Source organism: Microtus pennsylvanicus, chromosome 6 (genome assembly GCF_037038515.1).
Source record: "Microtus pennsylvanicus isolate mMicPen1 chromosome 6, mMicPen1.hap1, whole genome shotgun sequence".
Taxonomy (NCBI): domain Eukaryota; kingdom Metazoa; phylum Chordata; class Mammalia; order Rodentia; family Cricetidae; genus Microtus; species Microtus pennsylvanicus.
Window position 1 is genome coordinate 866344 of NC_134584.1, and position 14868 is coordinate 881211.

The following is a 14868-nucleotide window of genomic DNA, read 5'->3' on the forward strand; positions in this document are numbered from 1 at the left end:
TGTGCCCCGGAACTGTCCAGCGTGCCCCGGAACTGTCCAGTGTGCCCCGGGACTGTCCAGTGTGCCCCGGGACTGTCCAGCGTGCCCCGGAACTGTCCAGTGTGCCCCGGGACTGTCCAGTGTGCCCCGGGACTGTCCAGTGTGCCCTGGAACTGTCCAGTGTGCCCCGGAACTGTCCAGTGTGCTCTGGGATGGTCCAGTGTGCCCTGGGTCGGTCCAGCGTGCCCCAGAACTGTCCAGTGTGCCTCGGGACTGTCCAATGTGCACGGGACTGTCCAGTGTGCCCCGGGACTGTCCAGTGTGCCCCGGAACTATCCAGTGTGCTCTGGGATGGTCCAGTGTGCCCTGGGATGGTCCAGTGTGCCCCGAGATGGTCCAGTGTGCCCTGGGTCGGTCCAGCGTGCCCCAGAACTGTCCAGTGTGCCCCGGGACTGTCCAATGTGCACGGGACTGTCCAGTGTGCCCGGGATGGTCCAGTGTGCCCCGGGACAATCCAGTGTGCCCCGGGACGGTCCAGTGTGCCTGGAAATGTCCAGCGTGCCGCAGGCTGTCGTGCGTCACTCTGGCGAGGCCAGCCTGTGCCTGCGTCCTGTTTACACAGCAGTCGGGATGTCGCAGATAATTGTCTCGGATAACTCTGGCTCCTCCGTGAGAGAGTTCTGCCAGGGGGCTGCTTAATAATGAGAGAGTGAGACTATCTGTAAGAACGTGCACAATTCCACACGCGTGGTGCCGAGGAACTGTCTCCCCTCCCCCACGTGTTCCAGCCCTTGCCCCAGAACCTCCAGGCATGACCGTATTAGGAATTAGGGTGATGGCGGGTGTAATTAACTCCAGGGAGGTCACGCTGGGGTAGAGCGGGCACTGTGCCAACAGAGAGTGTCTTTTTGAGAAAAGGAAAGTTGACACAGACCTAGGACTGTCAGCTGAGAAATGACAGAGGTAGAGACAGATCAATAGGCCTGTAGCTGGGACAGACGGAGTAGGGAACGCCTTTCAGAGCACGTGAGGAGGGGGAACACCCCCACTTTAGAACTGAGGGAGGGAGCCGGGCATTGGTGGTGCACGCCTTTAATCCCAACACTCGGGAGGCAGAGGCAGGAGGATCTCTGTGTTGGAAGCCAGCCTGGTACAGGATAGCCAGGGCTACACAGAGAAACCTTGTCCTAAAAAAGAAACAGACAAAAGCAAGTAAGTAGGCAAGCAAACAAAAAATCAACCTAACAAGCAAAAGAGCTGAGGGACAATATTAATTAATTCTGAGTTTTGTGTTGTGTTAAGGCCTCATGTAGCCCAGGCTAGCCTGGAACTCACTGTGTAGCCAAGGGTGATGTGGAACTCATCCTCCACCTCCCCCTCCCCCGCTGGGCCGGTGTCTCCAAGGCCTAGACACTTTCTCTGTCTCTCTCTGTGTCTCTCTGGCTCTCTGAAACCAGCTCCTCTGTGGCACTCTGTAGAGGGAACCTAGGAGACCCGGGCGTCTACTTCTGCCCCCTGCTCCACTTCATCTGGCTCAGGTCTAGTCCACCACACACCTGCATCTCCATCCCAGCACTGGGGAGGCGGAGGCAGGAGGATCAGGAGGAGTTCCAGGCCAGCCTGCACTACCAGGAGACCCTATTTCAAAAGCAAAACTTTTTTTTTAAAGGGGGGGCGGGAAGATTCGGAGGTACGGGCAGCAGGTGGTCTTTGGCATAAACAGGTGAGCAAGAACTCATTGGAGGCTCTGGGGACTGAGCCCCAGAGGAGGTCGCAGCTTGTGCAAGAGCCCTGGGGCAGGGAGTGGAGGGAGGCACGCGTGGCTGAGCAGAGAGGAGGGCGGTAGGCCTTGCGCGGAGCGGGGAGGGGGGCGAGCGGGGCGGGGCTCCCGGGACGCCTGGACTGCGCGGAGCGCCGGAGCCCGGGGCCTCCCCCTGTTGTTCGCGGGTCCCCAGGGAGCTGCGCGGCTGGTCCCGGCGCGGTTTCACCTTCCCGCGGGCTGCTCAAGTTCCCGGATCCGCTTACGCCCGGCTCGGCTGTCGCCGGCCCGGGGCGGGAGGCGCAGGACGCGGCGAACCCCGCGCGCCATGGACAGCGCTGCGCCCCGCGAGCCCGGGGCCACCGAGCCCCCCGCCCGCGCGCGCCCGCGCCTGGTGTTCCGCACGCAGCTGGCGCACGGCAGCCCCACGGGCAGGATCGAGGGCTTCACCAACGTCCGCGAGCTCTATGCCAAGATCGCCGAGGCCTTCGGCATTGCGCCCACCGAGGTGAGGTCGGACCCCAGGCCCCGCCCGGGACCCATCTGCACGCCTCGCGAAAAGCCGGACGAGACCGTGTGGGTGGGGTCCCCACATCCGCCGAGGACCCGACCCAGGCGTCAGGACGCCGGCGTGGCTGGTGGATGGGAATCAGCTCAGTGGGCAGAGTGCGCGAACGGTCAAATTCCGTCGCCCACACGGGATACAGGTGTAGTAGTGTAAGGGCTGTTACACAGTGCTGGGAAGGTGGAGGATTCGAGCTACGCAGTAAACTGGAAGGTCGGCCTGGGCTACACGAGACCCTTAAAACATCACTTTTAATTTCTTGAATTTAATTCTTCGTGTTACGTTTCTAGTTGTTGTTTTCTTCCTTTTTTCTTAATTTTTTTTTTCTGAGACCGGGGTCTCACCGTGTAAATCCGACTGTCCTGGAACTTGCTCTGTAGACCAGGTTGGCCTTGAACACACAAAGGTCCGCCTGCCTCTGCTTCCCGATTACTGGGATTAGAGGCATGCGCCACCACTTAGTGTGTTTTTAGTTTATTGCATGTGGGGAACCAAAGCAGACAGTGGAGGTTGGGGAACAGCTTGTGGGGGCAGTTCCCCCTTCCGCCATGTGGGCCTGGCCAGCTGGCAGCTGTCTCGCCTGCCTGCTCCCGTCCCTTTGTTTGTTAAATTAGGATAAGATCTCACTTTGTAGCCCAGGCTGGCCTGGAACTTGCTCTGTAACCCAAGCTGGCTTCTAGCTTGCAGCAATCCCCTTGCCTCAGCTCCCCGGCTTCTGTGGTTACATTGGTAAACCAGGATGCTTGAGGAAGTCCAAGACTCTCAGGCATCCTCCTGGCTCAGCCTCCTGAGTGCTGGGATGACAGACAGACACCATGCCCACAGTCAGGCCTGCCCCCTTGTTCACCGGTGAGCAGTGGGGGCCACAGCTGTGGCTCATGGGCGCTCTGGCCTCCAGGGGGCGCCCACAGAGCCCATCTACCCCAGAAGAGTGTGCACAGGGTGGTACCTCTGTGACTGATTGTGGTCCCTGTCCTGTCCGGACAGATCCTGTTCTGTACCCTCAATAGTCACAAAGTGGACATGCAGAAGTTGCTTGGGGGGCAGATCGGACTGGAAGACTTCATCTTTGCACACGTGCGTGGAGAGACCAAAGAGGTGGAGGTCACCAAAACAGAGGATGCTCTAGGACTGACTATCACGGACAACGGGGCCGGATACGCCTTCATCAAGGTGCCTGTGGGTGTGTGTGGTGACGTGGGTGGTCTGGGTCTAAGGAGACTTTGGGGACCCTGGGGAGGATGGCCCGGGGGCCCCAGGAGTGACCGATTCCCCACAGAGAATCAAGGAAGGCAGCATCATCAACAGGATCGAGGCAGTGTGCGTGGGGGACAGCATCGAGGCCATCAACGACCACTCCATTGTGGGCTGCCGGCACTACGAGGTGGCCAAAATGCTGCGGGAGCTGCCCAAGTCCCAGCCCTTCACCCTGCGCCTGGTGCAGCCCCGAAGAGCCTTCGGTGAGGACCACTGCGCCCCGGGGTTGCCCCAGGGCAGGGAGAGGCAGGAAACGGTTTTCTGAGACAACAGTCTCGTAGCCCAGGCTACCCTCAACCCAGTATTTAGACAAGGATATCCTAGAACTCCTCATCCCGGCCTGGTTTGCAATGGCTTCTTCGCGGTGTGCCAGGGATGCTCAGATGAGAAGAGGCGGTTGCTTCCAGAAGTTTCTCAAACTTGGCGATGCCAGCAGTGTTCTGGCTGTTTTCTCTGTAGTGTCCCAAGCCCTTCAGGGTGCTGAACTCACTCCTTGTCAGGAGCTCCGCAAGGCGGGAAGCCACAAACTTCCCCAAACACCACTCAGGGTCGCTTAGGGAAAGGGGAGATTGTAGGCGGGGCTCCACCCTGACCACGCCCCCAGCCCTTCAACAGACTTAAGGAGCCGGAGGCAGCCAGAGCAAGACCCTGTTTACAGAAAAGAACAAATATAAAACAGTCCGCACAAAACAGAACACTGTGTCTGCTTTGTCCCGGCAGACATGATTGGCCAGAGAAACAGGAGCAGCAAGTGTCCCGTGGAAGCCAAAGTGAGCAGCGGGAGGGAGACACTGCGCCTGCGCTCTGGGGGCGCTGCTATCGTGGAGGAAGCGGTGAGTTCAGGGTCCGCTAGGAGTCCTATAACTAATGGTGTAGCCACAATTAACACCCTCTCCTTGGAGCCCAGAATGCGGATGGTAGCCCAGGGCTGTCGTCCCAGCACTCAGGAGGGTGAGGCAGGAGGATGATTCAGAGCGGGACCCAGGTCTCTTTCCCAGCTTGTGCAACGGGTACCGGGTACCGGTTGGAAGGCGGGAAAACAGGAATGAGTCTAGATCACGAGGTCCCAGGGGTGCCAACCGTCCCTGGCCAGAAATACAGGAGGGACTGATTGACCTCCAACTTTTCCTTTTTTGCACTTGTGTGTAGAGGCCCAAGTTTAATATCTGTGTCTTCCTTTCTCCCCAACTTTTAATTATAAAATTGCATTCATTACTCTATTACATTCTGTCTGCATAGTGTGTGTGTGTGTGTGTGTGTGTGTGTGTGTGTGTGTGTGTACAAGCGTGCAGAGGTCAGTGGACACCCGGGGAGTCGTTTCTCCCCTCCTCCTTTGCGAGGATTCTAGGAGCTGAAGTCCAACTTTCTCTCGCACAGAGCGCCTAGACAATTATAATTCTGTGTATTAATTGTACTAGATAATGGGTGTCCTTGTGAGATGTTTCACGCGCGTGTCAAGCTTGTTTGAGGGCACCCATTATCCCCCTACCCCTCATCGTGTCTCCCTCTCTCCCTCCCCCCAAGACCTCCTCCTCCACTCACCTCTTCTTTTTCTGTTTTTTGTTTTTTTCAAGACAAGGTTTCTCTGTATAGCCCGAGCTGAGCTGTCCTGGAACTAGCTGGGGCTCAAACTCACAGAGATCCTCTGCCTCTGTCTCCTAGAGTGCTGGGGTTAAAGGCGTGCACCACCACCGCCCTGCCCACACACCTCTTTTTAATGTCACGTGATTTACTTCAGGGACTGAATAGCAACAGCTACACCACTGAAGTGTTGCTCACAGTCTGCCTCCTTGGGGCGGGTCGCCCAGCCCCTCCCCTTTGCTGTCTATCCTCAATCCATCCGGAGGGCGTCACCCCTAGCCCACTCACCCATCAATCCTTAGGTGCGCGGGTCCGGCAGCCCTTTCCCCTAGCAACCACCAAAGGTTTATCAACCCTGGTCCTGCCCGTCTCTCACCCGGCCACTCACCTGTCCGCAGCCCAACGACTTGGAGGTGGCGGCGGCGCGCAGGGTGGATGACCTGCTGGAGAGCTATATGGGCATCCGGGACCCCGAGCTGGGTAAGCAGCGCGGGTAAGCGCGGGGTCCCCGGCGTGGGCTGGGGGCGGGAGTATGCGCCCGAGCTGACAGTTGGTTCCGTCGGTGCGTCTGTCTTGTCTCTCTGTCCATCCCATCCCTCTGTCCGTCCGTCCTTCCATCTGTCCGATCCCGCAGCAGCTGCAGTGGTGGAGACTGCCCGGAGCGCAGCGGGAGCCCAGGCCTTCGCACGAGGCCTGGACGCCGTTCTGGGCGAGTTCGCCTTCCCGGACGAGTTCGTAGTAGAGGTGTGGGCAGCCATCGGCGAGGCCCAGGACGCCTGTGGCTAGCATGTGCGGGGGTCCGAAGCCCTGGGCCCAGCCCCCTGCCGCAACGCCGCTCCAGGACCCAGGACAGCCCTGATACCCAGGCTGGTTCTAGAACCCAGCCCAGTTCTGGAACCCAGGCCCACCCCAAGACCCAACCTGGCTCTCGAACCAAACCCAGTTCTGTAACCCAGGTCAGGCCTGGGGCCCAGCCTAGTTCTAGCACCCAGGTCAGCTCTGAGACCCAGCTGGAATTCCTGCCGACGTCTGGAGCCCAGTTCAGGCCTGAGGCCCAGTCCAGCTCTAGAACTGAGCACAGCTCTGTAACCCAGACCTACCCCGAGGCCCAGGCCTACCCTGAGGTTCAGCCCACTTCTAGCACCCAGGTCAGCTCTGAGACCCAGCCAGGCTGTAGAACCCAATCTAGTCCTGGGACACAGCCTGGTTCTAGAACCCACGGCAGTCCTGAGGCTCAGACCAGCTCCAGAACCAAGGGCAGCCCTGGGGCTGAGCCCTGTTCTAGAACCTACCCTGAATTTGAATTCGAGTCCAGCCCTAGAACCCAGGCTGGCTCCGAGGCCAGACCTAGTTCCAGAGCCCAGGGCGGTTCTGAAGACCACACCATCCCAGAGACCATACCCAGATCTAGAACCCAGGGCAACTCCCAGGTCAAATTCTGTTCTGAAATCAAGGCTGCTTCTAGAATACAGACAGGCCCTGAGGATGGGCCGGGTTCTAGAACTCAGGCCCACCCAGATAGGAATCCTGGCTCTAGAGCCCAGCTGGGCCTGGGGTCTAACCCTGATGCTGGAGCCCAGGTCCCCCGGCCAAGTCCTGCCCCACAGCCCCACTCCAGAACCCAGACAAGTGTTAAGACCCAGCTGGGCTCAGAGCTCCATCCCAACTCTGAATCCCAGCCCAGTTATGAAACAGTCGCCACCACCGTAGCCTGGCCCTTTCTTAACGTTTGGAGTGACTCTGGAGGACCAGCTAGCTCGGGAGCCCAGGCAAGGTCCACCAAGCCGCCGGCTATTGGAACCCAAGCCAGCTCCACTAGCCAGCCATGTTCCCGACCGCTGCCCCAAGCAGGCAGCCAGAGCCGTGCTACAACAGAGTCCAGACTCAGACCCCAGCCCTGCTCCCCAGCCTTGCCCCTCAGCGCCTCCCCGCACCCTGCACCCCAGGCTGGCTCCAGCGGTGAGTCAGAGTCTGAGGATCAACCAGCGGGGGAAAGCCAGCCTGTTGTGACGGCTGGGCCCCACTCCCAAATGGCCTACATCTCCCGTGGGAGGCCCGGCCCCAGGGTGCTGGGCGCCCAGCCCTCCTCATCCAGAAGTCGTGCCGGCTCCAGGGCACTGTCTAACTCAGGGACCCAGACAGACTTCCACGCCTGGCCCAGCTCTGGAGCCCACGTGGGTGTGGCCAGTCATGGAGGGTCTCAGCCTCAGCCACTGGCTGAGAAGGAGCCCAGCTCCAGAGCCCAGTCTAGTTCTGGGGGCAGATCCGGTGCAGGCTCCCGAAACCAGCATCTGAGGACAGCTGGAGCCAGCTGTGCCCCCCAGCTAGACGCAGGACAGAGGCTTGGCTCTGGAGCCCACTGGGTCTCTAGAACCCAATTCCCTCCTCAGGTTCCAGCGTGCTCTGGAGCCCAGGCAAGTGCCGTAGAGGCCTCGCGCCCCAGAACCCAGCCAGGCCCTAGCCCTGGTGGTTCTGGAAGCCGGCCCTGCTTCGGAGCCCATCTTCCCAGCTCTAAAGACAAACCCCGACCCCAGACCCCAGGCCTCGAGCCTAGAATACAGCCTGATCTCCCCGCCCAACCTCAGCCTCCAAGCCCACCACTCACAAGAGCCCCCACTCCTGCCCCAAGCAAGGTGGCTGGGCCTCAGCCTCAAGATGGAAGCCGGGCCACAGCCTGCCCTGGGTCACAAGCCCTCACCACTCCCCAGAAGCCAGCCCTTTCACCCAAGCCCCAGATGGGACCCCAGAAGTCCTTGCGCCCCACCATATGCGTCCCTCCTAGCCCCTTCCCAGGGCCCCTCCCCCACCAGGGGTAGCCGGGCTGGAGTTGTCCCCTGGGCAAGATGGTGGAACCGAGGCTTGGGTTTCAGGAGCCTGGCTGCGAACCTTGAGTAAGAGGATCCGACCACAGGAGGGGGACGGGGAGGCTCCCTGGGGACCTTGGTAGTGAATAAAGCCTCGAATCCCCACAGCCCCATCTCAGTGAGTGGTTTGCATCGAGCTGCGGGGGAGTGGAGTGAGCGGGCAGCACGCTAAGCTGGGTGCCTGCTGCACGCCTCGGATGCATACCACCGGGCCATTTAACCGTTTATTGAGCAAGTGCATTGGGTGGCCACGGGGGAGGGGGGGCTCAGGACCTGGCTGTGGGGACCCCAACGGATGCTTCCAACACCCAAGGTCGATGACCCTTGAGTCCAGACCAGAAGAACATGAAGCTTGGTGTCTCAGACCCAGGCTGTGGCAAGGTGGGGGACGCCCCCACTCAGGCTCTGGGTCTCGCTCGTCCCCACATCCCCAGGTTGTCCTGGGAGGAGTCTGGGGATTCAGGGAGGATATCCCTAAGTTAGGGGCTCCCCTCTTTAGTCCACAGAGCACTCGGGCTCCTGGGATAGCCACGGGCCTGTAGTAGTCACCAAGGATCTGAAGTTTGGGTGATGCTGTCCTTTAGGGCCCACTGGGCGCGGCCTGGGCTGGGGGAGGGTGCAAGGTCAGAGCCCGGATCCGTGAACTGAGCCGTGGGTGCAGGCGCCGAAGCACGGACCTACGAAACAGGATGTAGACCCAGGGGTCCAAGATCTGATTCCACGTGGCCACGCGCAGGTAAATGAGTAGTTGGTGCTCAGTGGCCCGCAACAGCTGCCCAGAGGAGCTCATGACAGGCGGCGTCTGCAGCAAGGTCTGTACGATAAAGACCTGCGGGAGCAGAGAGGGCTGTGCTGTGTGACCTTGGGGGAGCGGGACAACCTCTCTGAGCTGCTGCTGTAGGACCCAGGAAGGAGTACAGGCTTTTGGCTCATGTCCTAGCTGGACGGAGGCAGAGAAAGTAAACTTGGCTCAAAGCAGCAGCGCACCCAGCGCCAGGCTCTGACCTTTTATTCCCTCTCTGTGTAGGCCAAGCTGTCCCGGAATTCACTCTGTAGACCAAGCTGGCCTCGAACTCACAGCCTGCCTTTGCCTCCCAAGTGCTGGAATTAAAGATGTGCACCACTATGTTTTAGTTTTAGACAGAGTCTGGTCAGTTACCCAGCCTGGCCTGAGACTTAATCCTGAGTGCCTGGGCCACACGCCTGCTATTCAGGCCCAGAGGTGAATCTGCTTTGTGCTGGGGAAGCCTGTATACAGTCGGCACATCATAAATGTCTGCTGAAGGAATAACGCCAAAGAAATAAAATAAAACAAAAGGTCTTGTGCCCATGTTATAGCGGGGCTCCTCCTACCAGCCGGACTCCATCGATACAGGAGTCCACGGGGCAGCCAGGGGACACGCGTGGTCCGGCCACGCTATCTAGAACGTGTTTTCCTCTTATTCACCCTTCAAAGTCCTACTCCGGAGTGTCCGAGCCCAGACACATCTTCCTGTGGCCGACCCTAGAGGCCTGGAGGGTGTGAACCGGGGCTGCTCTTTCCCCGCCCGCCCGGCCCGGCCCGGCCCGGCCCGGGAACTCACCAGCAGGGGCATCCAGCACACGGTGGCCACCACCATGATGCCCACCAGCTGCACCATCATCTCCACCTCGCAGTCCCGCGGGCGCTGGCGCGCAGCCTCGCGGCCGTGGTAGACGTGGCAGAGTGTGGCCACGCTCACGGTGTTGAGCAGGAAGGACAGCCCGACGGACAGGCCGCCGAGCAGCGCGAACAGCAGGCCGAAGGCCACGTCTTCGCGCCGCGCGCCCAGCGTCAGGAAGCACCAGGAGCCCGGCCACTGCACCGAGTAGCGGCCGAGCCCCAGCAGCGGCAGCAGCCCGAGTGCCAGCGCCGCCAGCCACACGAGCGCCACGGTGGCCCAGGCGCGACGCCCGGGGGCCGCGGGCCGCCAGAAGGGCCGCGTGATGCCCACGAAGCGTTCCGAGGCCATGGCGGCGCCCAGCAGCAGCGGGCACAGCCCGAAGAAGACCATGGCCACCCCCATGAAGTGGCAGAGGCGGCAGCCGGGGTCAGCCGCCTGCCAGGCGAAGAGCGCCGCGTGCTGCGCCACCACGATGGCGCCGGTGACCAGCAGCCCCAGGAAGTCGGTGAGGACCAGGCCGCACAGCAGCGTGAGGAAGGACGAGCGCGGCGCGGGCGCCCCGGCCAGAGCGCTCAGGGCCAGCAGGTTGGAGCCCAGGCCCAGCACGCAGAAGGACGCGGCGAACCAGGGCGACGCGATGAGGCGCCGCTCCTGCGCGGTGATGGTGGCGTTCATCGGCCTGAAGCACGGCCCGGGGAGGCTGCCGTTGGGCCACATGGCTCCCGAGCTGACCGGGGCGTCACCACCCCATTGGGCGACCTGGGGAGACGAGGTGGATGAGGTGGTGAGCGCCCCGGACTCCTGCGTCCTAACGTCCTGCAGCAGCTCCGGGGTGGGGTGCAGAGCTGGACCTCAGTTTCCCCCTCCATCGCCCCAGCCCAGTTCGGCACCTGCCCCGAGGCCAGCTCACGGGAACGGCCCTAGCCATTCCTCCGCGTCCCTCACGTCACTTTTATAATAAGAAAGGAACCAGAAGCTCTCGTTCCATTTTGGGAACAAGAAAAACCCAAGCTAACGGGAACACATCCCCGGGGACGACGGCAGGGCCACGTCACAGAACCGAGCCAGTCTGGACCTGGCGTCTGTTCCACAGCCTGGTCCTTCCCAGCGCAGGGAGCGTCCGAGGCAGGAGGATGGCTGTGAGTTTAATCTACACAGAGAGATAAAAAGCCCAGACTGGAGACAGGTGGGCACTTGCCAATATCTAATAACAGCCTCAGGCCGATGAGCAGTCCGTGTGATCCTCCTGCCTCAGACTCCTGGTGTGAACCATGTTTGGTCTTTTCCCTTAGTTCTGCCTTTTCGTGTTTAACATTGTTCATTCACATGTGGGGGTGTGCACGGGGCCTGGAGGTCAGATGACAACTTGCAGGAAGCGACCGCCTCTCCTCACTGAGCCTTTGCCAGCCCTTGGTGCTCTCTTTTTCTTCCTCCCCTGAGGCCCCCTCCCTTCCCACTGAGTTCTTGGGTTTTGCTTTAATTTTTGAGACAGGGTTTCTCTGTAGCTCTCTCCTGTCTCTCTGGAGCCTAGTAGACCTGGCTGGCCTGGAACTCACAGACATCCGCCTGCCTCTGCCTAGCTGAGTTCTGGGCTTTTAACGGTTGGCCATTCAGGGTTCAGGAACCCCTGTTCTTGTTCTCGTGTCACTGCAGAGACTCAGTTTCCCCTCCTGTAAAGCCTGCTGATGCTGAGAACGATTATCTTTTATGTCCACTCCTGGTACACAGAAGGTGCTCAATTCAAGCAGCCCAGAATGCTCCAGGCAGACAGGAGCAGTTCCCTGCCTCACTCCCATTTCATCCCCAGGCCACCGACTGAATGGACCTTCCAGGGCCATCGAGGAGGGGAAACTGAGGCTGGTGCCGCCCTGGCTCTGAGACACTGTGCACGTGTTTGAGTTTCTGTGACCCCGGCACTCCACCCCCTACCCCTGCAAGGCAGGTCTACATCAGTGGCTGCTGCCTCCTCTGTCCGTCTTTGGCCCAGCCTTAACTCTGGGTCCCTCATGTTTGCTGTGGCCGGAGCAAGCCCCCCTCTCTGCCCAGTGCTTCAGCCTGCTGAGTTCTGCACCGAGGATGGCGGTTTCCAGTCTCCCCTCTGCCTGGCGCTCCCTCCCCTGGGGTTCAGGTGATAATGGCAGGCTCAAGTTGCCCAGGCCAGACCTGATGCAGGGTCTGGCAGCCTCCCAGGCTGGCCAGCAGCTGGGGCTGTGTGTTCCCAGGGAGCTCTGCAGCCTTTCTGCGCCCTTCGGATTCCGCAGCGGCAGGGAACTCCGGGCCGGGGAACTCACCGAGATCCTCGCCTCCAGCCCCACTGTGATGAGAAGCACAGGCCTCCCTCTGCCGCACCTGACCCCGTGTGCCGAGGATCCTCCTGTGGTTCTGAGTCCTGGGGTGTGGGGTGGGTGGCAGAGCCCAGTCAGGGCGGCTCTGTGTCTCCACTCGGGCCTGTGATGGAGCCTCGTCCTTGTCATGTGTGCACCCTGGGGCATGCTCCCCGTTCCTTGAGGCCCAGGCATTGGTGGCTGGAACTCAGCCACCAATGTGGAATGTGTTGTGTGGCTGGGTTCTAAGCGCCAGGCCCCTCCCCCTCCTCTCAGTCCATCCATCTCCCTCAAGCCTCTGCACCGGCCTCAGAGCAGCCTGGGCCCTCCAAGTCTCCACCCCACGGCCACCGGGCACAGCCTCAGCGTCCCCCGTACAATGAATCCGTACCCCCTCTCCCCTTGTGACTTTCTGCTAACACCAGGATGGGCCAAGCCTTGGTCCTTGCTGTGGCCAGAAGGGTCTCTGCCACTACCCCAGACACCTGGTGTGGTGCCCCACACCCCCCACAGACCCTCAGGGCTCACCACAGGCTGTGTCTCTCCCTCCCACAGGGCTGCCTCCTGTTTGTGCCGAAGCCCAGGGTGCAGGTTTCATCTCTACTGAAGTGTGGTTCAGCGGAGGCTCGGCTTGGGCCTCAGTTTCCTGGTGTTCAGTGAACGGGTACCAGGAGATAAGGCCCAAGCTGAGCCCATGCGTGTCCACACGAGTGTGCACAGGCATACACACACGCTAAGTCACATGCCACAGTCCCCAGCTCCCACTGCCTGAGCATCTTGGACTGGCCTGGCCCAGACTCAGGGAACCGGGATGCCCATGGGTCGCCAAGGGAGCTACATCTGTGCACTGGACCACTGGAACGAAGGTTGCACCCGGGATTCCCTCCAGGGAACTTGGAGACCCCAGGGGATGTGGTTCAGCAGAGAGGTCAATAGGTCTGGGCTCCCAGCGCAGCTCACCTCGGCAGTCCGTGCTAGGTCTCATGGTGGGGGGGGGACTCACCGCAGGGTCAGTACCAGGGTGTCGCGGTGGTGTCCCAGGAGCAGAGCAGGTAGCACCGTTGTGCTTTCCCAGGTCAGGCAGAGAGAGAGCAGGGAGCAAAGACCCCTGGGGAAACCGAGTCACGGGCTGAAGACAGGTCCCGACAGGGGCCCTGGGGCTGTGGGCGGATGGTGTAGCGCTGGGAACCCCCAGGGGCACGAGGCTGGGGGGTTGTGACAGTGAGGCAGGCTCCCACCACGCCCTGTCTCCATCTGTCTTTCTGCCTGTCTGTCTCTCGCCAGCCCCGCCCCCTGCTCTGGCCTCGCCCCGCAGCCGGGTGCTTTGGCTAGGGTGGGAACTGGGCAGGGCACAAGGGTGCTGCGAACAGTCGGTTGTTGACAGGCCACTGACCCAGAGGCCCAGGCCCGTGCGTGCGGGAAGAGCTGAGGGCAGGATGGGGCCAGTCCTGGCAAGACAGCAACCAGGCGTCTTCCAGGAGACTAGGGAGGGCCAAGGTCCGGCTGCTGGGGCCACAGGGCTGGAGAGGGGGCGGCGGGGGAGGGGTGCTGTGGGGGAGGCCAGATGTCAGGCTGCCGCCAGAGATGGAGCAGACTTAGGGACCCCTCCCCCCAGCCCATGAAGTTCTGCTGTGTAGTCTAGTGAGCCGGGCCCTGAAGGGACGGATTGCTGGGCCCGGGCCTGGGAGGCGACCTTGGGCCTCTTTGGCCTCAGTTTGGTGGGGACCAGGATGCCCGGCCTAGCCGTGACCCCAACCCACCCAGTTCCACAGCCAGTCCAAGGTCAGCCGGGCCTCTCAGCAGCCGGAAGCCCCTTCCCTGATGCCCTGCCCCTCACCCTTCCGGTCTCACTCCTGGGGGCTCTCCCGGCCCATCCCATTATTCAGCCATGAACCCTAACTTGCCTCTTTCCTGGTCAGGGGCTGGTTCCAAGCCTCTTGTAGTTTCTTTCTGTCCTCTCCCAGCTGGACCTGTCTTTCCTATCCCAGATTTCTATGGTTAAGGGTTGCCAAGCCAAAGCCAATGTCCTTACCGTCCCCAAAGTTTGGCTAGGAATTAATGCTGTGGGAAAAGGGTTTAGGGACTGGGGTTTTGTGGGGTGAATATGTGTTCTTTTGGTCTGGGATACAAGGTGCTGGCAGGAATGTTTGGTGGGAGTGGAGCCTTGTGGAGCTGTGGTGTGGGGCTATGCTCCCAATGGGGACAGGAATGGGGCAGGGGAGAGGGGTTATGGGACTGACGGGGAGGGCTGACTGGACACTCAGCTGTGTTTGTGTCACCTCCCCACAGTATGGAGGGCACAACGCACAGCAGAGAGGAAGTGTGCGGAGGCCACACATGGCTCCTGGCACACAGGCACACTCAAGGCTCACTGCAGCTGGGGGCTCAGGATGCACCCCCTGTGGCTGTGGCTTCCTCTGAGGCCGGGCCGGGCTGGGGGTGCCTATTCTTAGCTCTGGATGCAGTCAAAGGAAGGAAGAGGCTGGAGCAGGAGCTGGACACAGCTTCCGGGACACCAGGGCACCCGTGGGGTCAGTCTGATCCTTGCCAGGCCCGGTGCCCCCACGGATCCAGTGCTGTGGGCGGGACCTCCTGCCAAGTCTTCTACAAGGCAGGGCACCCCAGGGTCCCCTTACCTCCCTGTCTCCCAAGGCCGGAACCCTGCTGGGGCTGTGCACACAAGAACCAGCAGACCAGAGATCTCATGGTGCAGGTAGCAGAAGGAACGGACCCCCTCTGGTCCACATAGAGAAACTGGGCCCAGCATCCTCATGAATATTAACCTTCATCAGGCGATGAAAGGAGACAGAGACAGAGGAGCACCGGACAGAAATCTCAAGGTCCAAATCAGGAGCAGAAGGAGACTGAGCACGAGCAAGGAACTTAGGACCGCGAG

The 14868-nt window shown here is 60.8% G+C and overlaps 2 protein-coding genes across 3 annotated transcripts; one reads left to right on the plus strand and one right to left on the minus strand.

Moving 5' to 3' along the window:
• Positions 1 to 1929: 1929 nt before the first annotated feature.
• Gipc3 (GIPC PDZ domain containing family member 3) lies at positions 1930 to 8128 on the plus strand. 2 transcript variants are annotated; one of them, XM_075975372.1, is made up of 6 exons: positions 1930 to 2246; positions 3291 to 3476; positions 3583 to 3763; positions 4281 to 4393; positions 5540 to 5621; positions 5776 to 8128. In XM_075975372.1, the coding sequence occupies exons 1-6, from the start codon at positions 2067 to 2069 to the stop codon at positions 5925 to 5927; spliced, it is 894 nt and encodes a 297-aa protein (XP_075831487.1). In that variant the 5' UTR covers positions 1930 to 2066; the 3' UTR covers positions 5928 to 8128. The 2 variants fall into 2 exon arrangements, with proteins under 2 accessions (XP_075831487.1, XP_075831488.1); XM_075975373.1 differs by having other exon boundaries at positions 5779 to 6058.
• A 94-nt stretch (positions 8129 to 8222) lies between these two features.
• Positions 8223 to 12465, minus strand: Tbxa2r (thromboxane A2 receptor). Its single transcript, XM_075975371.1, has 3 exons — positions 11940 to 12465; positions 9589 to 10407; positions 8223 to 8834 (listed from the first exon to the last, which is right to left on the minus strand). The coding sequence occupies exons 1-3, from the start codon at positions 12255 to 12257 to the stop codon at positions 8586 to 8588; spliced, it is 1386 nt and encodes a 461-aa protein (XP_075831486.1). The 5' UTR covers positions 12258 to 12465; the 3' UTR covers positions 8223 to 8585.
• Positions 12466 to 14868: the final 2403 nt, after the last annotated feature.

Excerpts from the sequence above, each read along its gene's own strand:
- Gipc3 (XM_075975372.1), top strand. The coding sequence starts at position 2,067 with ATGGACAGCGCTGCGCCCCGCGAGCCCGGGGCCACCGAGCCCCCCGCC. Across the intron at positions 3,764-4,280 it reads GCAGCCCCGAAGAGCCTTCG|ACATGATTGGCCAGAGAAAC; the intron begins GTGAGGACCACT and ends TTGTCCCGGCAG. Across the intron at positions 5,622-5,775 it reads CATCCGGGACCCCGAGCTGG|CAGCTGCAGTGGTGGAGACT; the intron begins GTAAGCAGCGCG and ends CCGATCCCGCAG.
- Tbxa2r (XM_075975371.1), bottom strand. The coding sequence starts at position 12,257 with ATGGATGGACTGAGAGGAGGGGGAGGGGCCTGGCGCTTAGAACCCAGC. Across the intron at positions 10,408-11,939 it reads GGCTGGAGGCGAGGATCTCG|GTCGCCCAATGGGGTGGTGA; the intron begins GTGAGTTCCCCG and ends TCGTCTCCCCAG. Across the intron at positions 8,835-9,588 it reads TGTGCTGGATGCCCCTGCTG|GTCTTTATCGTACAGACCTT; the intron begins GTGAGTTCCCGG and ends CTGCTCCCGCAG.